We start from the raw sequence: 18,994 nt of genomic DNA on the forward strand, positions 1-18,994 counted from the left end.
AACTCCAAATCTACATGGCCCTGTGTGAAAAAGTGATTGCCTCCCTTGTTAAAAAATAACTTAACTGTGGTTTATCACACCTGAGTCCAATTTCTGTTATAAAAACGTATAAAAGCGCTCACAAATGTTACAATAAAGCGTTGAGAAACAACAATAAACAGGCCCTATGGGCAAAAATGGAGACTGGATAAACACCAACAGGAATAGGCGGAGCGCTTGCCTATTAAACAGTTCAGATTATGGATATGATTAGGAAAAAAGCGCTCAAGAGTCCAGTTCCTCAGGCAATAAGCCTTAGTGAATCTTCACAGTAAGATTAATCAGTTCATACAGTAAGGCGAGTGATACTCCAGTACCTCTCCCCCCAAAAGCAAAACGACTCACCAGATAGAGCGGCCTGATCGGGCCCGTCTGCACCTCAGGGATATAGGCCACCCCTCAGCCTCTCCTGGCAAACCTCCTCCGCTGCGTCTCCCAGATGCGTAGTTGCTTAAGAAAAGAGCATAAAAGACCCTTCACATAGCGTAAAAGGGGGAGGATATCCCACGTTTATTGATTAAAAAACGTTTTTTAAAAACAAAGACAGCAATCACTAGTGCGGTGTGGGGCTGGGCAGTGAGCAACAGGGTATGCCTATTTACGGCAGAAGTCGCAATTCACCTGAACTAACCCGCAGAAGCGAAAACACCCGCCGCTAGTGACTGCAAAGGATAGCGTGCGCCGACCAGTCACCGCGTCCGATGATGTCAGGCGTAACGCTGCTCCGTAGCTCCGCCTTACTTGTTTCGTCGCTGTGGCGACTCATCAGAGGCTGATGAGTCGCCATAGCGACGAAACGCGTAAGGCGGAGCTACGGAGCAGCGTTACGCCTGACATCATCGGACGCGGTGACTGGTCGGCGCACGCTATCCTTTGCAGTCACTAGCGGCAGGTGTTTTCGCTTCTGCGGGTTAGTTCGAGTGAATTGCGACTTCTGCCGTAAATAGGCATACCCTGTTGCTCACTGCCCAGTCCCACACCGCACTAGTGATTGCTGTCTTTGTTTTTAAAAAACGTTTTTTAATCAAACGTGGGATATCCTCCCCCTTTTACGCTATGTGAAGCGTCTTTTATGCTCTTTTCTTAAGCAACTACGCATCTGGGAGACGCAGCGGAGGAGGTTTGCCAGGAGAGGCTGAGGGGTGGCCTATATCCCTGAGGTGCAGACGGACCCGATCAGGCCGCTCTATCTGGTGAGTCGTTTTGCTTTGGGGGGGGAGTGGTACTGGAGTATCACTCGCCTTACTGTATGAACTGATTAATCTTACTGTGAAGATTCACTAAGGCTTATTGCCTGAGGAACTGGACTCTTGAGCGCTTTTTCCCTAATCATATCCATAATCTGAGTTCAATTTCTGTAGTCACCCCCAGGCCTGATTACTGCCACACCTGTTTCAATCAAGAAATCACTTAAATAGGAGCTATCTGACACGGAAGTAGACCAAAAGCACCTCAAAAGCTAGACATCATGCCCAGATCCAAAGAAATTCAGGAACAAATGAGAACAAAAGTACTGTAATTGAGATCTATCAGTCTGGTAAAGGTTATAAAGCCATTTCTAAAGCTTTGGGACTCCAGTGAACCACAGTGAGAGCCATTATCCACAAATGGCAAAAAAATGGAACAGTGATGAACCTTCCCAGGAGTGGCCGGCCGACCAAAATTACCCCAAGAGCGCAGAGAAAACTCATCTGAGAGGCCACAAAAGACCCCAGGACAATATCTAAAGAACTGCAGGCCTCACTTGCCTCAATTAAGGTCAGTGTTCACAACTCCACCATAAGAAAGAGACTGGGCAAAAACGGCCTGCATGGCAGATATCCAAGGCGCAAACCACTTTTAAGCAAAAAGAACATTAAGGCTCGTCTCAATTTTGCTAAAAAAAACATCTCAATGATTGCCAAGACTTTTGGGAAAATACCTTGTGGACCGACGAGACAAAAGTTGAACTTTTTGGAAGGTGCGTGTCCCGTTACATCTGGCGTAGAAGTAACACAGCATTTCAGCAAAAGAACATCATACCAACAGTAAAATATGGTGGTGGTAGTGTGATGGTCTGGGGTTGTTTTGCTGCTTCAGGACCTGGAAGGCTTGCTGTGATAGATGGAACCATGAATTCTACTGTCTACCAAAAAATCCTGAAGGAGAATGTCCGGCCATCTGCTCGTCAACTCAAGCTGAAGCGATCTTGGGTGCTGCAGCAGGACAATGACCCAAAACACACCAGCAAATCCACCTCTGAATGGCTGAAGAAAAACAAAATGAAGACTTTGGAGTGGCCTAGGCAAAGTCCTGACCTGAATCCTATTGAGATGTTGTGGCATGACCTTAAAAAGATGGTTCATGCTAGAAAACCCTCAAATAAAGCTGAATTACAACAATTCTGCAAAGATGAGTGGGCCAAAATTCCTCCAGAGCGCTGTAAAAGATTTGTTGCAAGTTATCGCAAACGCTTGATTGCAGTTATTGCTGCTAAGGGTGGCCCAACCAGTTATTAGGTTCAGGGGGCAATTTCTTTTTCACACTGGGCCATGTAGATTTTGAGTTTTTTTTCTCACTAAATAATAAAAACCATCATTTAAAACTGCATTTTGTGTTCAATTATGTTATCTTTGATTAATAGTTAACGGTTTTTGATGAGCAGAAACATTTAAGTGTGACAAACATGCAAAAGAATAAGAAATCAGGAAGGGGGCAAATAGTTTTTCACACCACTGTACATACAATGTTGAAAAACATTACATTGAATCTAGGTATTGATTCCTCCCAATCATGCCCGGAGGAGAACTCCCAGCAGCAGCCATTTAGTCAGACAGTGAAGCATACTCAGGTGACAACCTGCCGTTTAGTTGCCCAGCAGTGTCACCTGATGCAGAGTTGGATTGGAAGGCAGTGAATGACTGCTCGCTGGCTTCTACAGTATGTGGATGGGGGGTGCCAGCACTGTTATTCTGTTTGTGGGCCACCGATGTTTAAAGGTGCAGTGGGCTATATAAGTTATACATTTTGTGTTTGGGGGGCAGGGCCGGTTGTTGTAGTAACACTTAGGCCCCAGGGCAAAATTAACCAGGGGGCCCCCCAGTAGACATCCCCAACCAAAAAGCAGCAGTAGGGACCCTTTGTCGCAGCCAAATTTCTCCCATGACTCCTATGCCATGGGCTGACACTCCATGGTTCTGCTGAAGACTGCAGGATCCCTGGGGAGCAACAGTTAAGTTGGCGGCATGGGGGCCCTACACATAGCTCACAACTGTCCCTCTTTCGGAGGGACAGTCCCTCTTTGGGAGCCCTGTCCCTCTTTCCTCCTTATTTGTCCCTCTTTCAGGACTTTGTCCCTCTTTCTAAGTAAATATATGTATTTCTTTGCTAAAAAATGTGTTTGATTGACTCTAAACTTTATTCCCACCCTTTAAATTAATATATTTCTTATTGTTAAATACTGTTCAATTGTTAATATGAAGGGAAATTAACCAGAATAGAAAGGACCAGTGTGGTTTGAATTATGAAACATAATTTTCTTATGAAATCTTTATAATGTGTGTGGTTAGAGGTGTGGCAGGGGTGTGGCTTATGTATCCCTTTTTCTGATCTCAAAAAGTTGGGAGGTATGTCTACAGGCTCTGGGGCAATTGCCCCCTTTGCCTCTATGGTAGCTTTGGCCCTGTTTGGGGGGCCAGTGAAAAAGCCTCGGGGGCCGCATTCAGCTTGCGGTCCGTAGTTTGAGGACCACTGTTATAGTGGATAGTAGACTACTACCAATTGGACAGGTCCCTTAAAGTTTACTATAAAGGGATTCTACAAAAAAAATTAAAATACTTCACTACAGCTACCTCTGGAGAGCAAGGATAGTTATATTTTGGCACATGTACATCATATAGAGAGCAATGGCATGATACTGTCTGTGAGCTGAATCATCGAGCTGAAACCACTGTCACATCATACACAGCGATAGAGGTTTATTACTCCTGTAGTAACCCAGTAACAGGAGTTATAAACCTTCCCATGCTGAGCAGCATTGTGCCACGAGCCCACAGTAGAAATGGCGCTCCCGGCTGCCTGACGTCATCGGATAAAATACCGCCCACCTTCATTCAGTAACAGCCGAGAGCCACGCATGCGCAGAAGATAGTGGAAGCTGCTGGTTTCCAAGACAACGGCGGACAACAGCTCTTCTCCTTTCCCGTCATCCCCCGCGGCCCAACCGGAGACCACGAACAGGTAATCGAGCGTGATCGTATATGTACAGATATCACGTAGTGTCCATGTGCGTCCCGGATACAATCTGTACTGACCGATCATATGTGTGAGTGCGTACTGATCGTATGCATCGTGCCTGCGTCTACCCCCTCCCCCACTGCCCCCATATACTCCAGCACAGCAGTCATTTCCAGCCATTCTGAGATCATTTGCTCTTTCCAGACCTTATTATAGCCCAGCTTCACATACTGTTATCCCCCCACCTATATACTGTATAATCTTATACATTGCATTTTATGCCCCCTGGTTTTATATATATATATATATATATATATATATATATATATATATATATATATATATATATATATATATATATGCTGATATTATATACTATAAGTGTCACAATCTCACCTCCTGATTCCAGCGGCGACTCAGTTACTTCCGGGAGCTGGTGTGGTGAAAGATTTGCAACCGCTGGCACCTAACCGCTACTTTTTATTTTTCTTCACAGCTGGAAGGGAGCAGTTAGGCATCGTGACCCCCTCACGATGCCTAACTGCTCCCCTGTCGATGCCTAACTGCTCTCCTGCCGATGCCGGTCGTAGTGGGGTAGTTAGAGTTAGGCATCGGCAGGGGTGGTGGTTAGGGTTAGGCATTGGCAGAGGGAGGGGGTGATTAGGGCTAGGCATCAGCAGGGGTGGTGGTTAGGGTTAGGCATAGGCAGGGGTGGTGGTTAGGGTAAGGCTTTGGTGGGGGGGGGGGTGTTGGTGGTTAGGGTTAGGCATTGGCCAGGGGAAGGGGGGTTAGGGTTAGGCATTGGCAGGGGTGGTGGTTAGGGTTAGGCATCGGGGGGGCGGGGGTTGGGGATTAGGGTTAGACATTGGTAGGGAGGGTTCTGTGTGAGAATAAGGTTAGGTTAGGTTGCATTTAAGTCAATGGTTAGGTTGAACTTAGTAGAAATACCTATAAATTATTGCAACTAGTTGCAAAATCTTTCACCACACTGGCGTGCCTGTCAGGTGACTTGCGGTGTGCGAATTAACGTCTCTGAAGTTCCCGCCAGCTGGAATGAACAGATCTCCATCATTGTTGCCAAGCAGTGAGGGTGTGTAAGAGGCTCAGCGTATGCTCTCTGGCTCCAACACTAATGATTTGACTCAGGTTGGAGACAATCACTATTGGGCGGAAGGTGTGTTCCATTGGCTGGCTATGTGGGTAGCTCCTTCTCATTGGCTGATGTCAGTTTAAAAACCAGGCTGTCAGATCTGTTATTTACCTGTGATAGTTGCTGTAGCCAGCTGCTGGGTCTTAGCTCTGTGTCTCTTGCCTATTACCTTGCTTGCATACCTGACTATCCATCTGATTGCTGCCTGGACTGACCTTAGTTATTTTTGACCACTATTCTGTCTCACTCCTTGTACCTGATATTGGCTGTTTAGTGTATGACCTTTGGCTCGTTTACTATGATTTTGGATACTTCTCTGACTGACAGCCATCTGGTTATTGTGTATGACTCTAGACTGTTTTGACTACAAACTTTTCCTGTATTACTGCCTAGTGAGTCTTGATGATACCACTGTCTTACGCCCATCAGTTCCTATACCTTGCACATTAAGGCCTAGATGTAACCGTGAGCTGGGTAGACAACTTGTCTCCCGAGGCTGAGCGGAAACACCCCACATAGGGTGAAGACTGTTGCAAATTGGGCCATAGGGACTGATATAAGGCGGTGGAAGCACTAGGCCTTACATTACAAGCCAGTCTATACTTTATCATGGAGGACATCCAGCGACAAATTGAGCAGATTACTATAGCAGTAAAGCTGCTGTCAGTCCATGCTAACCCTCCTACAACCAATCAGGTAGTCATACTTCCGGCTGCTGGACCAGCCACAGCCTCAGATGTAGTTTCAGTTTCTGAACCCAAGTTACCATTACCTGAGAAATTTACTGGTGTCCGGAGTCTATTTAGTAATTTTATGAACTCTTGTTTGATGTATTTCAATGTTCGTCCCAAAGCTTCTGGTACAGAGACTCAACGTGTGGCCCTAATTTTGTCTCTGCTGCGAGGAGATCCCCAAGCTTGGGCCTTCAGCCTTCCGCAGGGAGACCCAGCTTTAACGTCTGTAGCGGAGTTCTTTAAGGCCATGAGTGTATTATATTCTGATCCAGACCCAGCATTCACTGCTTTAGAAAAAATTAGACATTTAAAACAAGGAAGAGGTACAGCTGAAGAGTATGCTTCTAAATTTCGCATGTGGTCAGTTTCAACCGGGTGGATCGACCCTGCTCTTCTTGATCAGTATTTTATATGGTTTGTCAGAGACTGTAGAAGATTTGGTTAGTCAATTTGCGCCTTCTACTCTAGATGAAGCCATCACTTTATCCATTAGGGTAGACCGCAGACTTCGACAAAGACAACAGGAAAGGACAATGTTTTCTGACACTAAGGTTGCTATCTGTCTTACTTCTAATACTGTTCCACCCTCTGAGGAGCCCATGCAATTAGGGTCGTCTAAATTGTCAGCTGCAGAAAAAGTGCGGCGACGTGCCAGTGGTCTCTGCTTGTACTGTGGCGGTGCAGGTCATTTGGTGAGGACTTGTCCAAAGAAGAAGGACAAACCGGAAAACTTCAAACTCCTAGGGGAGGCTGGGAAAACTCACCTAGCCAGCCAGGTATTTCCTCAATCATATAAGCGCGTTCAGTTTCCCTTCACAATTTTCTGGGAGATTCAATCCTTTTGTAGTCAAGCTTTTGTGGATTGTGGAGCAGCAGAGAATTTTATTAAAATTGATTTGGCTAATCAGTTGGGAATTCCTGTAATGGAATTGGCAAATAAGTTGTTTGTCACTGCAATTGATGATTCTCCCTAACAGGTTGACAGGTTGTACTCTCGAAGTGCAGGTAAAAATGGAGCTATTCATTTGGAGAAACAAAAATTATTTTTATTGAAAAGGTCATCAACCTCTGGTGTGTTGTTTGAAACTCCACAATGCTGGTGATTGATTGGGAGACTGGTCAACTAATCAGCTAGTCACATCGGTGTCACAAAAAATTGTTTAAAGAGACACTTTAACATCAAAAACATCCCTTGGGGGGTACTCACCTCGGGTGGGGAAAGCCTCGGGATCCTAATGAGGCTTCCCACGCCGTCCTCTGTCCCACGGGGGTCTCGCTGCAGCCCTCCGAACAGCTGGCGACAGACCCGACTGTCAATTCAATATTTACCTTTGCTGGCTCCAGCGGGGGCGCTCTGACGGCTCTCGGCTCCGAAGTAGACGGAAATGCCCGATCTCAGTCGGGTCCGCTCTACTGCGCCGGAGACTTGCGCCTGCGCAGTAGAGCAGACCCGACGGCGATCGGGTATTTCCGCCTACTTCGGAGCCGACAGCCGTCAGAGCGCCTGCACAGGAGCCGGGAAGGTAAATATTGACGTCACCGCTGTACGGAGGGCTGCAGCGAGACCCCTGAGGGACGGAGGACGGCGTGGGAAGCCTCATTAGGATCCTGATGCATCCCCCCCCCCCCCCCACCCAAGGTGAGTACCCCCCAGGGGACGTTTTGACGTTACAGATTCTCTTTAAAGGCTTTACCTGTACATAGCGTTGATATGCATAGCAAACAATTGCCTCAATGTTCTCAAGAATTTAGAGATGTACAGTTGTGTTCAAAATTATTCAACCCCCACTGAAATTGAGTGTTTTGGCCAGTTTGACATTGATTTTGATCATTTCAGTCATCTTGTTTACAATTAAATCAAAGAGGCACTTGTAAATCAGACAAATACTGTATAACATAACATTTATAATGAAATAACCACAAATGTCTTTTCTGTGCTGACATCATCAGTTTTATTCAACCCCCAAGTGACATTTATTCTTAGTACTTAGTACAACTTCCTTTTCCAGTTATAACAGCTTTTAAAGCATAGCTTGACACAAGTGTCTTGCAGCGATCTACGGGTATCTTAGCCCATTCTCCATGGGCAAAAGCCTCCAGTTCAGTCACATTCTTAGGCTTGCATGTTGCTATTGCTTTCTTTAACCACCCTGGCGGTATTGACGAGCTCAGCTCGTCCAGGAAAAAGTTGCTGAAAGCGGTATTAACGAGCTGAGCTCGTCAATACCGCCAGGGAGATTTCTTGTTTCTCTGCCCCGCCGGCTGCACTTTTCCCTCATCAGAGGGATTCCCCAGGATGGCTGTGGGTAGCGATCTGTGCTACCCACAGCATACTGAACTAGCATCCAGCCACCCTGGGAATCCCTGTGAAGCCGGCGGGGCAGAGAATGTGTGGGGCTGTGCAGAGATTCCCCTTCTGTGCCGGCGGGTGGCTGGTACGGGGATCCCCTCTGTGCGGGGGTCCCCTTCTGTGCTGGCGGGTGGCTCGTGCGGGGATCCCCTCTGTGCGGGGGTATCCCCGTACTGTGTGTGCGGGTGACCCTTTTGTGTGTGCGGTGGGGAAGCGGGTATCCACTTCTATGGGGCTGGTCTTGGCCGGTCGGGGACACCCCCTTCTGTGCGGGGGGTGGGAGGTGGGTGTCCCCTTTTATGCGAGCTGGGGTGGCCTCTCCCTCCTCTTCCCCATCCCTCCTTGGTTTGTGGTGGACTGCATCACATTTTCATCCAATATCTCCTGGTACTGAAGAGAATTTGTGGTACCTTGCACACGCTGAAGCTTCCCTGTACCTGCAGAAGCAAAGCAGCCCCAAAGCATAATTGACCCCCGCCATGCTTCACAGTAGGCAAGGTGTTCTTTTTTTCATAGGCCTTGTTCTTCCTTCTCCAAACATAGCGTTGATCCATGGGCCCATACAGTTCTAATTTTGTTTCATCAGTCCACAGAACACTATCCCAAAACTTTTGTGGTAGTGTTCTGAGGAATAAGGCAGTTTTTTGTACTTACCCGTGGCTTCTTCCAGCCCCATAAGCAGGTATGCGTCCCTCGTCGTCCTCCTGCACTCTCCCGTTAAGCTGCGATGAGTCCTGATAACTGGCTCAGTGACATCAGTCCGGGTCTACTGCGCATGCGCAGAAGACCCAGACTGGCTTTGACTGAGCTCGATCTTGGGGCTCAAGGTGGGTACACACATCAAAGTCTTTTGGAAAAGGCAAGATCACAGAGCAATTTTACTCCCTTCCATGCAATATGAGAGCCATACCTACACAGTCATGGTCTTGGACCTTGTATAGATTATAGAGGTTTAAATAAGATCACTATAAAGAACAGGTTTCCGACCGTTACCACTGATTGATTGATTTGTTTGGTTTACCAGCGGGGGCTAAAGCCTCATCTACACGCATACATGAGGCTCCGATGTGTGTGATGTGTGCTCGATTGATAAGATCCGACAGGTCGGATCTTGCTACCGCCGATTCCCTGCTCGTTCACCGCGAGGGGACAATGGCAGGGAATCGAGCGGAAGTTGCGCGGCGCAGGGACGAGCGGGTATTGAATCCGGCGGGCGAGCGGGGGCGCGGCGGGGACACTGAAGAGGCGATCCGGCGGCTAATCGAGCAACCGGATCGGAGCCTCATCTACTCGTGTAAGATTTTCACGAAGCTCGATATCAGAGGAGCTTACAATTTTGATTTTTTTTGATTTTTTTTTTAAATGTTCAGATGCTGCCAATTGTAACCCACCCCTTGTGCAGTATTAACAAATAATACAATGTTTTTCGCTTAACCTGTCATCAAACCCCATTATCGGCCGCTACTTGCTATAAACACTCATTGCTGCAGATACAGCTGCTAGTATTTTGAGCTTACATGTAAGCTGTAACAGATGATGTTGCTTGATTTGCATCTAATGGTGGAATAAAAAGGATTTGACATAGTTAGAGCTGCCATCATTATTTCGAGCTAATATTCGCTCCAGCTTTGCTTATCTGGATTTTGCCACTTTGACCTATTTGCACTGGCAGAATTGCTCTGCCACTGTCAGGATCACGGTGGATCAAACATGAACGAATTACTCGGCGAACATCAATAATTTCTCCAACTATCTTCTATTTTTTAACTATGCACTTTGCAATGCATTAATTTATTCTCCCCCCTCCCCCCAAATATTTTGGAAAATACCTCTTTGAAGAGAGCCCGACATAACATTGAAAAAATCCAGAGCGCTGGGCGGATCAGGTAGCTGCCATCTCGGCCGCTCCCATGACCCGCATCTCCTAACTTTTACTTTTGTGACCTCTGGGGTCATGACGCTGGAAGGAGAGTGAGATGCTCTGTCAATGTGCAGGGAGGTGGGGCAGCGGTAGGTGGAGCGGCCAGCGAGAAAGCGGAAAGCCTGCAAGAACTCCCCCAGTGGACGTTTTTGAGCTGGGAATCCCTCTCCTCCTTTCCCCTCGAGATTACAGACAATTATTGTCGCCAATTTTGAGGGGTTGTAGCGCGGCGGTGAGGGGGGGGGGGGCAGAGAGCGGCGTGGGATGAACTCAGAGGCATGTCTTGAGGCAGGGAACATGCCTCTGTGTCCCATTTCCCCCCCCCCCCCCCACCCCACTTGCACCGCCTCGGGTTCTCTTTAAGGTTTCATATACACACCAGATAGTCCTCAATAGAGGCAGCCCTGAATCTACCATGTTTACGGCGGTCCCTAAAGTGCCACCAAAAGTTTCAGAATGCTGGGGTTGTCTCAGCTAAGCATAGGCCAAGAGCATTGTTGTCCTCCTTACCCCTCATGCTCCATCATGCACATTGTTCCTCCTACCATATGTACAGCACTTGGCCCCAAATGATTCCCAGAAGAATTGCGTCACAATCACTGTGGATGACATTAACTGTGGGTGGGTTACAAACCACCCAAGTATACCTTTGTCTGTGTGTGCGTGTGTGTAAAGTCACTGTACTTGTTGAAGCTTTGGACCCCTTGGTACATTAATTTAACTCCTGTTTCCCTTCATGTGGTTAACTTGTGGTACTCCCCTGGCGTTAGTAGCAGTAAAATTGCCATGTGCTTCTCAGGGCTGTGGAGTCGGAGCAATTTTAGGTACCTGGAGTGGGAGTCTGATTTCTGTTCCAGTTCCACAGCCCTAGTAAAAAATTAGACTAAGGAGTCGAGTTAAAGCAATTTTGGGTACCTGGAGTCTGAGTCGGTGGTTTCATAAACTGTGAAGTTGGAGTCGGATGATTTTTGTACCGACTCCACAGCCCTGGTGCTTCCTGCGTTTGGCAACTTTATCGCAGTGTAGTGCATCGGGCCCATTATAAGATAAACATAGGTGCATACAGTACTAAGAAATTGTCTGAAGTTCCTTTTTATTTTTCTCCATTTCAAGCAAAAAAAAACAAAAAACCCTAGTGCTGTATGTATGCAAATAAGGCAGTCCAACATTAAAGATAACCTAGAGTCAAAAAAAAAAAAAAAAAGAGATGAACTCACCTGGGGCTTCCCTCAGCCCCCTGCAGCCAGGAGGCCGCAATAGCAGCATAGGGGGCGATATACAGGCTGGGAACGCAAACAATCACTCGCGTTCCCATGCCTGTCGGCCGGTGACGGCGAAACCGGAAGTCGTCGCCGGCGGGTCCAGAAGCATCGGACCAGAGCTGCGAGGGCACCGATCGTCTGCAGGGGGCTGAGGGAAGCCCCAGGTGAGTTCATCTCTTTTTTTTTTTTTCCCTTTAGGTTCACTTTAAAGAGGAGCTGTTAGGTATAAGGTCTCAGAGAAAATAAACACATATATCAGTAGCTAAAGATTGGCTGTACTTACATTACATATGCATTTCACTGTCCACGTTTGGATTTCACAGAATTTGTATATAGTATATGCAGAGAATGATGCTCCTGACAGCTCATGGCAGGTGTCACAGTAGCCCTAGTGGCTGACCGCACTTAGCCTTCTAAACGGTGCCAGCGCACAGATCGTGCGAACTCTGGTCGCAGTCAATGCGCAGGAACCGTTAAGAATTAGCCGCAGACAACTCAGAAGGGAGCCTGTGAGACACGGGTGATTACAACTTCACCCACTGGTTCAGAGTAAACTGCCACCACCGCTGTTACCATGGGACCGTGGAGCCCACTAACTGACTGACTAGTCCTGCGAATAAAACGGTAAAACACACGGTATTCTGTCTAGCCAACAACAAACAAACAGTAGCGTATCTTCAGAGACCCGGGATCAGTTCTGTGTGTGCTGATAAGCAGGGTAGCGGACAGTGAATGACTTGGAGAAAGTCGTTTATTCACACAATATAAATAATTAATATATACAGACAATTATTAAAATCAACAATTATTAAAACAGTAATAGCCAGTATAAAAAATAAAAGAAGGGAGAAAAATACTTAGTTCCTGGAAAGATGTCCTTTTTGTGGGAAAAACAGAGTTCTGGGTTTCAATCAAAGTTCAGAGTTCAGACCAGGTGGATGCCAGCATATCCTCAAGCTGGCACCGATGAGTTCAAGATGTTTTCAGGGTGGAGGACACTGAGTTTGGGTCCTCTGCCATTCTTATGCCCCTGATTCAGTAGGAGGGAGTGAGGGCGGGGAGCTACACACCCCCTTAGAAGATGAGATGAGCCCTCCCCTTGTCCTGGGGACTAGAAATCATATCTACCCATATATGGGCTCTATCTCACAGAACCGTACAGGTCAGGGCAGATTTATTAACATTTTCAGGTCTGTCTCGATTTACCCAGCGCCTTGATACCAGACATGAGGGGTGGGACCCCTGTGGTATCATCAGGGCACTTTCAAACTGCCTAACTGGCAGTCCTTACCTCAGAATGTTCTGAAACTTCCTCAGAACCGGCACCGGGGCTCATGCTACACTTCCCCCACGTTTGGCGAAGCTGCCATCTCAGGAACCCCAGAAATATGACAGATCTGGGAAGTTATGGATATGCTATGAGACTCAGGTTATTCCCAGGCAAAGGCTCTTTGAAGTTTGGGGCAGCCAGCTAGGTGTCACCTCCCCTGCTGGGAGGGAGCCAGCGGGTCTGGTTTTCCCCCCAACTAGATTGCTTCTGCCATGGTGCTTGTCACCTTATACCTGATGGATGGGCCATCAGCACAGCTTGAAGCCAGGGACTCTCCGGGGCAGATTAGGCTCAGGCTCATTAGCATATCAAAAGAGCCATCCAGCATTTAGGCTGGTGCTCTCTCTCTGCTGAGAACAGACTGCAGACCTCCTACACAATCAACCCAGATTCTATCGATCTGAAGCGCAATCGATGCAGGGAATCGAGTGCGATCGCTTTTTCTTCACGGGCAGTTACAGGACGCGCCTGCGGCCCCGCAACCGTCCGTGACAGCAGGCTCCATGTTTTTCTGTCAAATGTGTCCTCATGTCCTGCCTGCTTCCTGATCACAGAAAAGCTCCTACTGAATAACACAGTGTGCAGTGAATATTAATGAGCCATGTGGCTAGGAACAATAGCTGACTCCTGCAGTGTACTCTGCCCGGAGATTTATCAGTGCTACGCGCTGGACTGATTACAAGCTGCTGTAACGTCTCATTAGCAGCCGAGGGGAGGGCCCCAGAATGCTTTGCAGTATAGTATGCGGCTTGCGTCCTGCTTGGGTCTAACAGCTTTACTGATAAGCACACATCAAAGGTAAAAGAGATTTTTATCTTCACTAATGCCTTTTTGGCTTCCTTCTAAACTGTTTAACACAGGAGAATAGAGGTTTAAATTAGCTTCTGCAGCCTGACAGTTACTCTTTAAGTCAGTTCAGCCAACTGTCGTGAAAAGTAAGTAGAAGACAAAACACTTTTATTTGGCTTAGTAAACTGTGCTGATAGCTTTTTAGTGCTAAAAAGTCCAAAGGGTCATTACTTCTGTTTTTGTTTGGCAGCTGAATTTATTTATTATTTATTGTATTTATAAAGCGCCAACATATTACGCAGCGCTGTATGAAGCATATTTCACATCAGACTGTCAAGGTTGCTGTTTAGAATTAAAAAAAAAAAATCAGATCTTAAACTGAAAATAAATGAGACTCTGATCTATGTTATGAATGTTCTATTTACCTTTAGTACTGAACATACAATTAATCATCTCATAACTTTATTTTCAGTTCAGATTTGCATTAAAGGGAACCAAACACCATTTTTTTTTCTTTTGTCCAGCAGTTTCTCCTGGTCTCTAATAGCTATAGGAGCTACCATGTAATCCCCCACAGTCTCACTGCCCTTATTTGTAAACGGGCAGGTGTGAAGATAGCATCTGTGACTTCTTTAAACCCTTTGACACAGTGTCCTACCCCCCCCCCCCTTTTTTCCCTTCCGTGATGAAAGCTTTTGTTTGCTCTCCGCTAATGTGTGTAATAAAATAATTACGTCAGTCCTTATCTGCCTGCAATTTCTGCGATTGGGCAGGCCCTGCCATCCGCAGGAGTAGGGTACTAAAAGCCTCTCCTGAACATATAAGGAACTTGTAAATGTAAAAAGAAGAGGTAAAGTGGAAGTTTTTTTTATTAATAAACCACATTGTTAATATGCGCATTTTTAATGTGCTATTGAGATGCCCTCTGTGCCAAAAATGTTGCTCTGCTCCCTTTAAGGATAGGAGCAGTGTGGCCTTTCTTCCGCACTGCTTGGCATATTTAAAGCCGACCATAGCCAGCCTATCGGCACACCTGCTTTATAGTACATTTGTATTGCTACTAAACAGTGCTTAGTGGCAGTGTACAAGGAAATAAAGCTTTGCCAAGAATGTAGTGATGTGGCAGTAACAGAATAAATTCCTTTCCTCCCGACTCCTAAGCACAGTATCCAGCCTGGTTGATCAGGTTTCAGGCAGACCTCTTGTCGGTTGCAGTGGAATTCCTTTGCAGTTTTGGGAGGGAGCACACTGATGATTCTCATAGCAAACGCCCATGAGTTTAGAAATCCTGACTCTTCTCCCTGCCCCAGTGACAGGTCCTGCAGTGATGGAATCCAGCTCATGTGGTCTAGGCCCCAGGCTTCTTGATGTGGACATGCTGCCACTCACACATTCTCTTACTCTCTTTGTATGGGGACTCGGCAGTTACTAAAGCCTCATACACACACCTGATTTAAAGAGAACCTGAGATGACTTAAAAGTCAAAGTTCATACATACCTGGGGCTTCCTCCAGCCCCCTGTGGCCTGATCTCTCCATCTGCATCATCCTCCGCCTCCTGGATTCTCCGCTATAGCTCATGGTAACTTAGGGAGTCGGGGTTTACTTCACATGCCTGGCCGTGCGCGCTTCATTGCACTCTGTGGATGGGAGCGTTCTGTGCCTGCGCAGTCGTGGGAGCATGACGGGGGAGCACAGGCAGCCGCACTGGCTGGAGTTACCAGGAGGCGGAGGATGGCCACGAGGGAGCGGACAGGCCGAAGGGGGCTGGAGAAAGCCCCAGGTATGTGTGCATTTTTACTTTAAAGTAATCTTAGGTACACTTTAAAGGTCAACTGAAGTGAGAAAAATATGGAGGCTGCCGTATTTATCTACTTTTAAAGAATACCTATTGCCTGGCAACCCTGCTGATCTATTTGGCTGCAGTAGTGTCTGAATCACACCAGAAACAAGCATGCACCTAATCTTGTCCGATCTGACAATAACATCAGAAATACCTGATCTGCATATGCTTGTTCAGGGGCTATGGCTAATAAAGTATTAGAGGCCACGGATCAACAGGACAGCCAGGCAACTGGCATTGCTTAAGAGGAAATAAATATGGCAGCCTCCATATAGATACAATGGAAACAGACTCTGCATCAACTTCACCAAACTATGCTTTATTCAAAAAAAGTAGAAAAGCACTGTATAAATGTGTCAATTTAAAACCATAAAAATCACTCTCAATGATGGCAATTCCACAGCCGGCTGGGTTCACACATGCCAGTCACACCTAGGGATCCCATTATTTAACTGCTGCAAATGCTATCAGCTAACTGCCACTATGAAGGTAAAGTTCTAACAGAGGCAAACCTCAGTGGTATGTTTCGCACAATAATAGTGCAATACTTCTTAACCTCCCTGGCGGTCTATTAAAAACGCCAGGGGGCAGCGCAGCACTTTCATTTTTTTTAAATCATGTAGCTAGCCTAGCGTTAGCTACATGATAGCCGCTGTGCAGCGGCATCCCCCCCACACCTTCCGTTCGCCTCCGGCGATCAGGGCAAACAGGAAATCCCGTTCAGAACGGGATTTCCTGTTTGGCTTCCCCCGTCGCCATGGCGATGATCGGGATGACGTCATCTACGACATGGCGTCGGAGGGAGCTCCGATCCACCCCATAGCGCAGCCTGGCGGTGATTGGCCAGGCTGTGCAAGGGGTCTGGGGGGGCTCTAATGCAGCGGCGAATCGGCGCAGAGCGGCGGCGATCAGAACAAAGCTAGCTGCGTGTAACAAAGTAAAAAGTGAGCAAATCGGCCCACCAGGGCCTGAGCTATCCACCGCGGCGGCTTAGCCCGAGCTCAGCTCGGGCTTACCGCTGAGGAGGTTAATAGAAGTATGGAGCAAGTTCAATGGTGCAGCATTAGACTGTTTACACAAACATAAGATAGTTTTCCAATTAAGCCATAAACAATAAGTTCCACTGATGATCATCCTATGCCTGCAGGTATCTCCTTTTATTGTAGAGCCCATCAGAAACGCATGACTGAAATATTTAATTAGAAATTAATCAAGTTATCTGGTAGTGTAGTGATTTTTAGTAATGCATTTGTTTTTGTTTGATGATTTGATTAGTTCTTCTCTTCTCAGGTCTGCTTTACTGTTGGTGTTGTCTCATGTGATGCTGGATGGGACTCTACAAATTGCTGTGATACAATGAGTGTCCCGGAGGTGGAAGAGCACATCTCCCAGAAATATGACATCAAAAAGCGTCTGGGGAAAGGGGTGAGTGATGGCGGTATGGTGGGTGATCAATGCTAAGGAGGAGGCTGTCGGGAAGAGACAGTAAGAATGGTGGAATATCATGCGTATGCTAGTATGCTAGAGAGGTGGCTCTATCAAAAAACGTCTTCCATGTTGCATGGCTCTACCAAAAACTCCACCCACACTGTGTGGCCCCTGCCAAAACTCCACCCACACTGCGTGGCCTCTGCCAAGAGTTCTTCTACGCTGCGTGGCCCCTGCCAAAACTCCTTCTACGCTGCGTGGCCCCTGCCAAAACTCCTTCTACGCTGCGTGGCCCCTGCCAAAACTCCTTCTACGCTGCATGGCCCCTGCCCAAACTCCTTCTATGCTGTGTGGCCCCTGCCACAGTACTCCCACACTGCGTGGCCCCTGCCACAACTACTCCTGCACAGTAGAGTTCTGCAAAATGTTCAGTGCATGCCCCTTTAGGGACCAGCTGTAACTTTTCAAGTCACATTGGCTACCCTGCCTCTAGGATTTGCCCAGCCCTGCAGCAGACATTTGCCTATAGAAAATGCTATCTTAAAGCCATGAAGCCAGCCCAGCATATGAACAGGCAGCTCAGCTTGACCAATCATCGGTACCCAATACCTGTTCACCTCGCTGACTGTCCATTTACCACAGTTCAGAATCCGCTGTCTGAGGACTCCTGCATAAAGTCTGCTGTAGCTGGGGGATAACGTGCAGAAGTAACACATGACATTTGTGTATAGAAAGGCCTTTCAGTGAACTGTTAAGTGATTGGATGCTTCCACTCTGTACCTCCCATAGGCTTATGGCATCGTGTGGAAAGCAATAGATCGGAAAACTGGGGAGATTGTGGCTGTGAAGAAGATTTTTGATGCCTTCAGAAACAGGACAGATGCTCAGGTAACTTTGAGGCTGCAAGTGAGGTGTAATATTATCATACCTTTATATAGCGCTGACATTTCCGAAAAAGCTTTACGGATAATATTAAAGAGGAACTTTAGCCTAAGCAAACATACTGTCATTAAGTTACATTAGTTATGTTAATTGAAATAGATAGGTAATCTAATCTCTTACCCACCCTCTTTTAAAAGAACAGGCAAATGTTTGTGATTTCATGAGGGCAGCCATCTTTTTGGTTGAAAGGAGGTGACAAGGAGCATGAGACACAGTCCCAACTGTCCTGTGTCACTCCTGATCATTCCTCTCGGTTGTTAGGCAACGAGAACAACATCATCAGAAAGCCCATCATGCTTTGCACAGCATTAGGGGAAAATTGCCCGGGCAGTTTTCTTTGATGGGGCGGAACTTAGCTTCTAAGCGGCTAAAAATTAAGCTTTGTAAGAAAAACAAAGTTCTGATGCTGTGAAACTGTTAGACACACCAAGCCTTTTCAGTGCTGCTGAGTATATTTTTAGTCTGGAGGTTCACTTTAAGGCCCCTTTTACACTAGGCTGCTTTGTTTGTGTTGTGTTACCCTTTCTGCATGCAGGGTAAAAAAAAAAATAGCAAAGTCCTATGGGGCCTAGTACACTGACCGCGTCACGTTGCACCGACGTTTCGGATCACCCGCTGCAAAGTAAACAGCGTCTTACCGTTGGTGACTAACTGCATGCAAGTCAATGGACTATGCAGAAAATCTAAATACATTGGCGGCGCGCATGTACAGGATGACACAAATACAACGGGGATCCTGGGAATTCTAGTGATGTACTTTCTGTCCAGCGGGCAAGGGGTGGCGAAGGGCGGCACTGCGCATATGACTGTGTCGGCGTACTGTAGAGTAGCTTTATTTTAGTATTTATATAATGCCAACATATTACGCAGCCCTGTACAAAGTATATTGTCTTGTCACTAACTGTCCCTCAGAGGGGCTCACAATCTAATCCCTATCGTAGTCCTGTGTCTATATCCGGTAGTGCATGTATCATAGTCTAGGGGCAATTTAG

The 18,994-nt window shown here is 46.8% G+C and overlaps 1 protein-coding gene across 2 annotated transcripts in view; it reads left to right on the plus strand.

Annotated features, from left to right (window-relative positions):
* The first annotated feature begins 4,152 nt into the window (after positions 1 to 4,152).
* MAPK15 (mitogen-activated protein kinase 15) overlaps positions 4,153 to 18,994 on the plus strand; it is a 43,548-nt gene continuing 28,706 nt past the window's right edge. Inside the window, exons 1-3 of one of the 2 annotated variants that reach the window (XM_068237839.1) lie at positions 4,153 to 4,257; positions 16,923 to 17,057; positions 17,850 to 17,948. In XM_068237839.1, coding sequence (XP_068093940.1) covers positions 16,989 to 17,057; positions 17,850 to 17,948 — 168 coding nt within the window. In that variant the 5' untranslated portion in view covers positions 4,153 to 4,257; positions 16,923 to 16,988. Of the gene's footprint in view, positions 4,343 to 16,922; positions 17,058 to 17,849; positions 17,949 to 18,994 lie in introns of both variants that reach the window. The other variant, XM_068237838.1, reaches the window with a different exon arrangement.

This window comes from Hyperolius riggenbachi, chromosome 5 (genome assembly GCF_040937935.1).
Source record: "Hyperolius riggenbachi isolate aHypRig1 chromosome 5, aHypRig1.pri, whole genome shotgun sequence".
NCBI lineage: Eukaryota > Metazoa > Chordata > Amphibia > Anura > Hyperoliidae > Hyperolius > Hyperolius riggenbachi.